General features: G+C 44.1%; 1 protein-coding gene across 2 annotated transcripts in view; it reads left to right on the top strand.

The window, feature by feature from the left end:
• Positions 1-12205, top strand: part of draxina (dorsal inhibitory axon guidance protein a) — a 92286-nt gene that overhangs the window by 28662 nt on the left and 51419 nt on the right. For both annotated transcript variants that reach the window (XM_077202818.1, XM_077202819.1), the window contains exon 3: positions 71-270. In XM_077202818.1, coding sequence (XP_077058933.1) covers positions 71-270 — 200 coding nt within the window. The remainder of the gene's footprint in view (positions 1-70; positions 271-12205) is intronic.

Here is a 12205-nt window from a genome sequence, read left to right as displayed (position 1 = left end):
TTCCAGGTCTGGAGTTTAAATGCTAATTTGATTAAAAACCAACCATAGTTTCTCTCTCTTTTTCTCTTAGGGGATCTCTATGACCCTGAACCAGAATTAGACTCCTTGTTGAAGGACACGAATGCATTTGAGGATGGTCTTTATACCTCCTCTCCCAATTACGACAATGCTTCACTCACTGAAGCTCCCTCCCGTCTCTCCCCCATTTTGGTAACCACGGCAATCGACGAGCATCCCCCAACACTGCCCCCAGCCTCCACCAAACCCCAGGTACCCTGGTTGTTCAGAGTGTTTCGTTTTCTAAGATGCTGTTATTCCTCACATATACTCTTAGGATTGCCAACAAATTTGGTGAAGCGTTTTTGCATTGTTTGGGGGGAAAGACAGAGCAGATTTACTTTTTTTTCAGGATCTTGGTTAAACACCTCACCTGCATCCTTATTTTATTGTAAAAAATTTAGTTGCTTGGACATTTTGAGTCTTTTTCCACTCTGACATTTTGTTGTTAGATCCCAAAATGAACATCTTCATTTGAACTGCGCACCATGGCAGATATAGATACTGAAATGCTGTTTGGAGCCAGTAGTGGAGGTACTTGTCATCCTTGTGGTGTGTGGTGCTTCATCACACAGATTTATTTACCTGTGCTTCTGTGCCATGCTTATTACAGAGTTCCGCCTGGGGTTGGATTGTACACAAGTAAAATTACCCAGCTTGCTTTGCACTAGGGAGGAGGTGGAGGATGGGAGCTGTCAACTGAGCGAGTGAGGGGTGAGATGTCGCTCGCCCATCCTCCTGCTCCTCTTTCTCACAGCCATCTGTTCTGCTCCGTTCTTCTCCCTAGATATATTTTTACCACTCCCTGTATTTATATAAATTCCCTTGAGAGGCATCACTAGGCCTGGATACTTATATTAATAAAAACTAGATTTGCATTTCCTCATGGAAATACATATGCTTACAAGGCAGTAAAAACATCATGTTTTTGATAAAATAATCCAGAAAAGAAAATGAAAGCTGGCGAATGTGATACAAAGAGATCAGGGCTTAGCTGACATTATCATCTGTGGGTGGGCCATTATGATAGCCAATTTCAACATAAGCTGATACTGGTGAACATTCTGGGCCCTATCATACACCCGGCGCAATGCAGCAATGTATTGTTTTTTTTTGCTAGTTTCAGCCTGACGCTGTTATAATTGTCACGTCCTGCGCCACGTTGTTTAAATAGCAAATGCATTTCCGCCCATCTGTGTGCCCATGGGCGTGCTCGTCTGAAAATGAGTTGTGTTCGGGTGAATTGTTGGCACGTTGCTATTTTGAGGCAACTGAAATAGACTGCACCATTGACCAACAAAAACCTGGTCTAAAGTCAATGGCACAGTACTTTTTTTGTTATTTAAAGGACACATTATTATTATGCGCCTATAGCTGGGTGCACAACGTGCTTACACTCTGCTTATTACACACAGAGAGTCGTGCAGCAGCACACAAACATGCCAAATATTAAAAATAAAAGGATTACATTGTAAAAGATTAATATTGTGTTCATATGGTAGATATGGTGGAATCCGGTCTGTCCCGTATATGGTCTGCTTGCGCTCTTTAACCTCACACACAAGCAGATCCGTTTCCTCTCTGCAGAAGCGCTCAGTCTTTTCATTTGCAAATTCCGCCATGTAAGTAGCGAATCCGCCATAACGCGAGCGCAACTGACTTTTAAATGGAATGGGAGATGAGACTTTGATTGGTTTTTTGCACGTTATGCACAAAACACACCCATTACTCATTAAGAGAATAGGGAAAACCCTTTTAGACCATGCACCGGGTGCGCCGACCATTTTTCCAGTTAAACTAGCAAAAGTGGATTTGGACACCCCCTAAGTGCACTTGCACTGTGCGCTTTAGACCATGCACTTACATCGTTAAAATAGGGCCCATTATGTCAACAGAAGTCGCTAATTTCCAAACTTTAATCTTAAATAGATCATATCTTGAGGAGACAGGTTATTCTTAAGATCTTTTAAGATAAGAGTTCAATGTATTTAAAAAAAAGCCACTGTGAAGTAATAGAGGTAAGATAGATACCATTTACTTTTATAACACCAGAAGATCAAAATATGTTAAAGTCAAACCTTCTGCTATTTCTGTGTGTAGCCCCAACACGATCTCATAAAATGCATCTCTATAGCATGCATTGTATTTATTGTGCAATGTATTTATCACATGCACATAAAAACTAATTTGTGCCTATAAATTGCATGATAAATACAATGCATGCTATAGAGATGCATTTCATGAGATCAGGCAGGTATCACCTGCTGCTTTGTACATTATTCCAAAAGATCCCAACCAGGATGTTACCACCTGGCAACAATCAGATGAAGGCAATGGCATGTGATTTTGCTCATCTAAGTGACTGTATGAGACTTGTGAGACATCTCAGAAATCTGACAAGAAATGCTGTTGTTTAGATGCAAGCAACAGACATATGGAATTACATTTGTTTCCAAAAAAATGAACGTAACTTTATAAAGCTGAACGTAACTTTATAAAACTGAACGTAACTTTTTCAGAAACTATCAAAATATGCCATTACAAAAGAAGAAAAACAATGGAAATGAAAATAAATTAACTCAGTCACACAAATTTAACAGTCTCTTCAAATATGCTTAATTCTTTGTTAATGTTTTTCAAAGATTCGTTTTTGCAAATCGTGGATTCTGAATGCATTGCCACAGATTTCACTTACGCTTCGCAGTTATTCGTTTGCTGTTTTGAGACAAACCTCTCGTGGGGGTGGACTTAACAGTGAGCTACTCTGATTGGATAGTGAGCTTTTGATGGACAGGTGCTCTCTGACCTGGAAGTACAGACGTCACTCAGTGGCGCGCATATTGGAAAGCTCTCGCGGTGATTTGTATCAGAGCCCGTCTAACGAAGAGCCTTGGAACTTCCTATTAGCCCCATTGTATACAATCTTGGTAGCCCACCCTTTTGAATGCAACTTTCAAATTACTTGACAAAAAATAAAATCTTGAGAAAAGTGAATTTCTGGGGGTGGAACCCCATAGACTCCCATTCATTCTGCATTTGCTTGCGAGCGCCCCCGCATGGACAGAGACATGTTACTGCAGCCAGTCCAGAAACCGGAAGTAACCAGACAGTGCCAATTCTCTTCTATTAGACATTCTCTGTTTGTATGCAATACGTTGTGCTTTGTATTACTAAATATGTAAATAATATTTGACCTTCGATCGTCTCTGTCTGTAAAGATGAGCTCTCAGGAGAGACATGGAGCGGCATCATCTTCCTCCTCCATTTGTCCTTCAAGGCAGCTTGAAGTAAGTTCGTGTTACTGAATTTACATTTACATTTATTCATTTAGCTGACGCTTTTATCCAAAGCGACTTACAATTGCTATATATGTCAGAGGTTGCACGCCACTGGAGCAACTAGGGGTTAAGTGTCTTGCTCAGGGACACATTGGTGGCTCACAGTGGATTCGAACCCAGGTCTCTCACACCAAAGGCATGTGTCTTATCCACTGTGCCATCACCACCCATTAACCAATAACATCGATAAAAGTTTTATTCATGTACAGTGTGCAACAGTTCTGGCTTTATTTTACACTGTGCATTGTATACTTGTGAGTGACAATAACAACCTGCAACGAACTGTTGCACACTGTAGACCTACATGAATAAAACATTTTATCGACGTTATTGGTTAACATTACTTCAGTAACACAAACTTACTTCATGCTGCCTTGAAGGACAAATTATTTACATATTTAGTAATACAAAGCACGACATATTGCATACAAATCACCGCGAGAGCTTTTTTTAATTATTTTTTTTATTAAACATTTACTTACAGAATACAAAAATGAAGATCCATAAGCCAGAAAAGAGAGCCAGAGGTTCAGGGACTGATAGATATTACATCACATTTGAATTCAGAGAAAGAAAGACAAACAAATAAATACAAACAAAGGTAAAAAATAAAAATAATAATAATAATAATAATTATACAAAAACGTTTTAGTTCAAAGATGTAGTAGCCTTTTTGTTAGAAGAGGTAGATAATGATTTGATATAGATCTTAACATCATTTTGAAAGTGAGAAAAAATTTTGCAAGCAAAATAATTAAGTTGCAAAGAAAAAAATATTCTCATATTGCTTCTCAAAAATGAAAAACCCAAACAAAACATCCTTGAAATAAAGCTCAGAGTCTTTATATAGTTTACAGTGAACTGGCAAATGTCTTGCCAAAGTTTTCTTGTATTATCACAATGCCAAAAAAGATGTAAGATAGTCTCTGGTTGTGAATCACAAAAACGTCCTGGTTGCGTATGCCTATCATCGATAGGGAGCCTATCATCTTCGATTACTATTGAACGAGCCAATGGAATTTGGCGTGCGTGATTTGCATCACACACTCCGCCCCCGCGGCGCAGGTATAAATACGGAAGTGGATGCACGCACTAGTTGCTTTTCGCTGAGGAGCCGAGAGTAACCTGGGGTCAGCGGTGGTCCAGCGGTAGTGGCAAGGGGACTACGTCCTCCGTTCCCTCCTACAGGGTTGCAAGCCTCCTGATGCCCCCGCAAATTTAAGGCGGGGAAGGACAGGGCTTAGGCCAGGGAAGTCACTGCTGTTCCTACAGGACCACTGGGAAAGCGTTCCCCGTACATTGGAAGGAAGGGACGCTGCGGAAGCCACATCCAACCCAGAGGGAGGTAACGTGGAAAATACACATATGAACTGGGCGGAAACCGGGCAGTCTAACATATGGAATGTCACTGGGGTGGCTCCAGCCTAAGACGGGGGGAGACACACCGGACAGTGACGGCATAGAGACTCTGCCGAGGGAAGACACGGGCTCGCCGCAGGGAGCCGTATCGTGGAAGAATACACATATGGGGTCGCCGTAAGGACCGCAACAAATGGACCCAGCCTAACACAGGTTCCACACTGCTTACGAGTGGTAGGCCTAACACCAGACGTTCCGCACGTCCGACGTCGGAGGGGTGTGGAGGAGTTCAACAGGGTTCAAATTTAAGGGAACTCAACTGGAGTAGAAAAGCGCACGTATCCAGTCCATAGGAGGGGAATGGCGCAGCAAGCCGACACTTGAACCGGGCTCACGGTTAAACTGGCTTCATGAGAAGGGAGCCCACGGGAAGCAGCGGTTCAACTAGGTGTCGTCCAGCCACCAGAGACCACGCGAGCAGGAGAACTGATATAACAGAATTTTCACTCACTGCCTGCAGTGGCTCAGGGGCGGTCTCTGCAGTGCAGTCGCACCAGGGACAAGGCCCAAGAGGATAAAGAGGGACGCAAGGATTTACAAGACCTTGCTCCTCAGGAACCTGACGATCAGAACGTGCTTCTGCACACTTCTGCAACACGATGAGCGTCGTTTAAACACCGAGGCAGCATCATTTTGAGGGTGAAGGAAAACAGCCTACTCCAACCCATTTTGCAGGAAAGAGAGCACTGAAGTGATCGAAAGCTTTCAGGATCTCCTCTGGAGAGAAGACGCACTCAACGACTAGGTTCCACTTCTAAAGGCGTAAGCACGCTACCGATTTCTAGGGGTGCTCGCAGAAGTGATGGTAACTATCACATGTCCCTGTGATAGCCACCTGAACCTCCGCGTTCAGATGTAAGACCGCCCGGAATCTCCGGGGGAAGAACGCGGGTGCCATCGTGCCCCGTCCCTGAAAGAGTTCTCAGGGGAAGTCAGGAAGGCTGTCGATGGGAAGCAGGTCTAGTTGGGCCAATAAGGGGCAACTATGAAGACCTGTTCCTCTCCTGACTTAGCACGTAGGTGCAAGCGACGGGCGCAAAAGACAGGAGCATTGCTCAACACAACATGTGAAGATCACTGGGCTTCAGGAGCATTTTCTGCTCAGCACTTGAGTGTGACAAGTTCACTGAGCTTCAGGAGCATTCCTGCTCAACACCTGAGTGCGAAGAACTTCACTGAGCACCAGGAGCATTTCTGCTCAGCACTGCGTGTGACGAATTCACTGAGCTACAGGCGCATTTCTGCTCAACACCTGAGTGTGATGAACTCACTGAGCTACAGGAGCATTGCTGCTCAACACCTGAGTGCGATGAACTTCACTGAGTTTCAGGAGCAATTCTGCTCAACATGAAGTGTGATGATTTCACTGACTTGAGCAGGCGCAAGGCGACCATGAGTCGCAGTCACTTTTAGAAGGCTCACTGGGGTTAAACGCATTTCTGCGGGCCCCTGGGGCAGCTGAGACCCAGTGTTTGTCCAAGGGTAATCCGCTCGGTTTACACAAACACTGGCGGAAAGATGAAACCGGGGGGGCCACTGAGCGGCCCCGGAATGGTCATGACCCAGCTGGACCCAGGGGATGGAGTCTCCACTTGCCCTGGCTATAACTGTCGTGAGGCTCGACGGCGGCACGATTGAGTAAAGCGGTAAGAGTGGAACAAAGCGTCCTCAGAAGCTTCTGACTCCAAGGAGGAGGCAACGGGTGAGTTGTGACATGCAAGGGAAGCTTACGTAACGGTCGCAATGTCTAACAACTCGAGGCACGAATGACCGTGTAGTCGGGGGTCGCCCAGGCCCCCGTTAAAACACGCCCTTTGTACATGGCCCCTCTGTTGAAGAGGGTTTGGCAGCAGACCGGGATGAACTATAGTCACACAGGGTGAGCTGCTCTGCCACGGTCACCTCGGGACTCGATCATGAAGCTAGCGCTGAAGCGGTCACATACGGAGGAAGCCAAAGGCTGCCAAAGACCATAAAGTTCTTTCAGTGGGACCCTTTCTCACTTCAACACCAGCTGAACACATTCTCATTGGAGAGACGTGTTAGACCGAGTCCATCTCCAAAACTGAAAAAGAGATACCAGAGCCCGTGGGTGAGATTACTCTCTTCCAGTTGACCTGAAGACCCAACGGGCTCTGGAGCACTCGAGGGGAAGGACACTGTACTGATACTCCACCCTTACATGCCACACACAGGATGGCCTGCGGTGCGGAAGGTAGAGATCTAAAGCACATGTCTTTCAGGTCGGAGCTGCAGACCAATCTTGGGCCAAGATGGTCACGACCCACACCTAGTAGCACGAAGAACGAGTTCACAACTGGCCTTTGTACCGGCTGGAGGAGCGGCTATATCAAATCCTTCGCCAGCAGGATAAGATAAGCACGCACAAGTCAGGAGCACTGCTCCACACTCGGTGCGATGAATATCACTGAATTTTCAGGAGCACGTCTGCTCAACACCTAATGTGATGATTATCACTGACTTGAGCGGGGTAGCCGAGCCTGGGGTGGGGCAGCAAAGTAGAGACAGTGGTGTTAGTGTGCAGTGCAACACTTACCTGTCTCCACTAGTGGCAGGGGGACGTGAGAAGGCGGATGACCGGGTCCTCGAACGCCCCCAGCTGCCTGCTGGCGACCAAGGGAAGCTGGGGGATGTAAGGCTATTACAGGGTCACACCGCCAGACTGGTCCAATTGGGACTCAGGAACAGAAAATTTGCTCTTTTTCTGAATATGTGGGTACCGCTGACCCCGTTTTTATAGGGGCCAGCGGCGGAACAGACACACACATATCAAAAAACTCCAGCCGGTCCTCCAACCAGCCAGAGGGAGTGGATCGGCGACCACTCCACGAGCAACTCCTCCATCCCTGAGAGCCCGTCCAGGTTCAGCGTTTCCTTTTGCGCTGATGCTTACCACCTGGCTTGGCAGCGTCTGGAGCAGGCTGGGCGCCCCTTCCGCAGCCGGCTCCACGCCGGAACCTGGGTGAAGGCTGCTGCGATGGTCCGGCGGGAGCTGAGGCGGCTGCGGGCGGACGCCCTCGGCGACGAACAGGCGGAGGATCTGACCTCGGCGGGCGGGTGAAGACAGCAGCGTCCCTCCGAGGCAGGATGTGCCGGATGGCCTCCGTCTGTTTCTGAGCTGTAGAGAACTGTTGGGCAAAGTTCTCCACAGCGTCGCCGAATAACCCAACCTGGGAAATGGGAGAGTCCAGTAACCGAACCTTGTCCGCTTCTCTCATATCGGCCAGGTTGAGCCAGAGATGGCGCTCCTGGACCACAAGTGTGGACATCGCCGAATCGACCGCGCGAGCTGCAACCTTCGTCGCCCGGAGGGCGAGGTCAGTTGCAGTGCGGAGCTCACCCATGAGCTCACGGTCCGAACTACCCTCATGCATGTTCATGAGTGCCTGGGCCTGGTGGACCTGGAGCAACGCCATGGCATGCAAAGAGGAAGCGGCTTGCCCACAAGTAAGCCTTGTAAGCTGAGCTGTAAATAAGTAAATAAATAAGTAAATAAGTAACCATCCTGATTAAATAATTGCTAAACCGATTGATCCCAATAACCGCAAGAGCTTTCCAATATGCACGCCACTGAGTGACACCTGTACTTCCAGGTCAGTGAGCAACTGTCCATCAAAAGCTCACTATCCAATCAGAGTAAATCACTGTTAAGCCCACCCCCACGAGAGGTTTGTCTCTAAACAGCAAACGAAAAACTGCGAAGCGTAAGGAAAATCTGTGGCAGTGCATTCAGAATCCACGATTTGCGAAAACAAATCTTTGAAAAACATTAACAAAGAATGAAGCATTTTTGAAGAGCCTGTTAAATTTTTGCGACTGAGTTAATTTTTTAAATTAGGGGCCAAGCACCGAAGGTGCGGGCACCTATTGTAATTGTTCCGGTTCTTATTCTTCTTCTTCTTCCGACTGGGCGTCTATGGCAGCCCATAGAACCCTTTGCGCGAAAGTTGTTTTGGTTTGACATTCTGATAGAGGAAAGTCCCAACATTAAATACACCAATTTTGGTGTCTCTAACTCATTGCCTCTAGCACCACCACCTGTCAAAAATGTCACTTTTATTATGCTAATAACTTTTGAACCGTAAGGCCTATAAACAAAATTGTTTTTTCCTCTGATTCCGGAGCTCATGACGATTCGATTGCACCCTATGTCGTCATTTTCCGTCATAAAAATATGGCCGCCATTTTGAATTGTTCAAAAAAACTACTTTTTCTGACTCGTCCTAGACGGTTTTTCCGATTTTCACCAAAATCGCACCAGATCATCTTCAGGCAGTGGGAACAAAAAGTTATGGAATTCAAGTTGATTCGTCAAACCATTTTCGATAAACGCACGAACAGATTATACGTAGCGCTTGCAAAAACAGACGTAAGGCTGTATCTCCGCAACGCTTTATCTTATTAAGACCAAACTTGGTATCTGTCATCACAAGCATGACCTGAGGCTACATGCTACGTTTCGGCGCAGCGCCATCTACTGGTCCGGAGATACAGAAAGTGGCTATTTTTGCTTATAACTTCTGAATGGTTTGTCCAAAAATCATAAAAGTGGTCTCGTTAGATTCAGGGCGTCACGATGAGTCGAGCAATATCCAATTTTCCTAGATCGGCCATTTTGGCTGTCGGCCATTTTGAATTATGTGCTAAAATGTATTTTCTGAACTCATGAACGAATTGTTACGAAACTCGGTATGGGTCATCAGTACGATGCCCTGAAGGAGCCTGAGAAGTTTCGAAACAGCGCCACCTAGTGGTAAAATGTATTTTTCAAATGATTATAACCCTGCGTAAAAAACATTTGCCGATATCTTCGAAACCGTTAGTACGATCGAGACGAAACCACCGTCAGAAGTTTGGAACCGTAGCTTGTTGACGAAATGCTATGTCCCAAATATCAAAATATGGATAGTAAGGGGTAGTAAAATTCAATCAAAGTCACGTGTCAGTCATTTTTGACGTGTTTTTTCATATAAATGTCTATAACTTTGAAGCGAATTGAGATATTTTCACCAAATTTGGCACACACATGTATGGGCTCACTCTGAGGACACATAAAAAGAATTGTGAGATTTTGCCTCTTGGTGGCGCTATAATAGAACAAAACATGAAATTCCCATTGACTTCAATACAGTTTTGTGATGTAAAATGCTATACTTAACAAATGCATTGCTGTAACATTGTGAAACTCAGAATTTTCCACCAGCACCATCGCCTGAAGGTACTCAAAAGATTTCGAGAGAGCGCCACCTTTTGGTCAAAAGTTATAATTAAATATACAAAAATGCTAATAACTTTTGAATGAATTTGCCTATTGTAATGACTCTGGTCTTAATTGATTCCTTGGGTTATGCCAAAAACAAAGATACCAATTTTGCCAAAGTCAGCCAAACTTCCTGTCCGCCATCTTGTTTTTTATTAAAAACCTACTTTTTCGAACTCCTCCTAGACCGTTTGTCCGATTTTCACCAAAATCGAATCGTATCTTCTCCAGACCGTGCCGACTAAAAGTTATGGATTTCGTGTTGATAGACGAAACCATTTTCGTATACCGCAGCATCAAAGTTGAGGCATGCTGCCAAAATGACTATTCAGGCTTTATCTCTGCAATGCCTTGACATTTTGAAACCAAACTTTGTATGTGTCATTGTCACCTCACTCCACCCACATCACATCGATTTCGTAACTGCGCCACCTATAGGTCGAAAGTGATAAACCATTAAATCATCTTAAAAGTTACTTTATATATGATTTTTCAGCCATTTTCCCAAAATCCTCTTAACCCTCTGAGGTCTGCTATCGCGCCGGCGCGATAGTCTCGCTTTTTTTCTTATCAGTGCAAAAGAGACTCAAAATACTCAGTTGATTTTAATCTTATGTGTTAGTGTTATACATCATTTGCTCTTGTTAACTGTGTATTTTTTTTGTGTATACTCACAATATAAACAAAGTATTGTGCTTTTAGTCAAATAAAGAAAAACAAACATGATGCTAGTTTTGCCATCTCTCTGTCAGTTAAGTCTATTCTGAAACGCGTCCGAAAATTTACTGTAATTCCGCAAATACTTGTCATACAGGCACGAGTGTTTTTCCATAATGAAGCTTGAACTCTCTTCTTTTAAATGAATTAATTTATATAAAAAACAAATATTCTCAGTTTATGTAATCTGTATGAAAAGAGAGAGATGTCAGTCTTTTTCTTTCCAGCTCATTATACCTAATTACGTGTTAATGTGCCACGCCCACGGAGAGCGCGCGGTATTCAAACGCAAATGATCTAAGGCAAGCCATTCAAACATGCCAACGCCCACCAGCTGGATAATAAAACAGATCAAGTTTAGTAAGTATCTTACTACCGCTGTGTACACAGCGTATCCCTACGCTGTGAGGAATAATACTATCTAATAACCCTGGAAAATTTACCAAAAGTGCTGGTAGTTTCATTCCGAGGAGCAACGGATCCAGCTGATGTAGTAAGTAAAAACTGTTAAATGTCTTCTTTTATTTGTGTACACTAATAATAAAAACAAAAAGTTGTGTTTTTCCTAAAATAAAGAAAAAAAAAACATGATGCACGTTCTGTCTTCTCTCTCAATGTGAAGTTCATTTGAAACGCGACAGAAACTGATCTGTAACTCAGCCAATACTTGCCACCCACACATGAAAGTAATGTCTTTACCAAGCTTGAAGTCTCCTTTTTTAAAATGAAAAAATGAAAGAAAATTTTTTTTTCTCGGTTTAAGAAATCCGTATGAAAGCAACGACCTGTACAGTTTCTCCAGCCCGAGCTCATCAACTTTAATGTGACCACACCCCCACGCGCGCGAGCAGTTCTCATTCAAATGATCCACGTGAAGGAACGTTAATGCCCTCATCAGCTCGAAACCAAGAATCAGCGACTCCAGTATTTCTCTGCTTTTCATCAGTTTGGAAGACTGTTTGTGGTGTGGATTTACCTTGGATTTACCTCAGAAGGACACGTTTTGATTATGAGAACAATTTTTAAGGTAAGAGACATAATAGTAAGTGTTTTATTGTTGCATAAACTTTACATTGTAGCTACTAAACTGGTGCCAGCCTAAAATGTTATGAAATGAGATACAAGTATGCTAGTATGAGTGTTTATTCTAATATGGTGAATATTTTCATGTTTAGACCTGTGTTTACTGTTAAATACTGTGTTTGTGGATATCTGCTCAAACGTAGATGTATAATGTAACAATAATGTTTCATAGTTTGGAGCGGGCTTGATCGCTGCACGCACTGAGTTTGGGTCTGAGTCACGCTGTGTTTTTGAAAAGCAAAACACGCCACACATTAGGCTTCACGCCAAACTCATCTCATTTCATAAGGAATAGAAATATTTGAAGTAA

The sequence above is a fragment of the Siphateles boraxobius genome, unplaced genomic scaffold, assembly GCF_051911475.1.
Source record: "Siphateles boraxobius isolate OS27281-9 unplaced genomic scaffold, OSU_SipBor_1 5, whole genome shotgun sequence".
NCBI lineage: Eukaryota > Metazoa > Chordata > Actinopteri > Cypriniformes > Leuciscidae > Siphateles > Siphateles boraxobius.
Note: the sequence above shows the minus strand (reverse complement) of the source record. Positions and strands in the feature narration are given on the sequence as shown.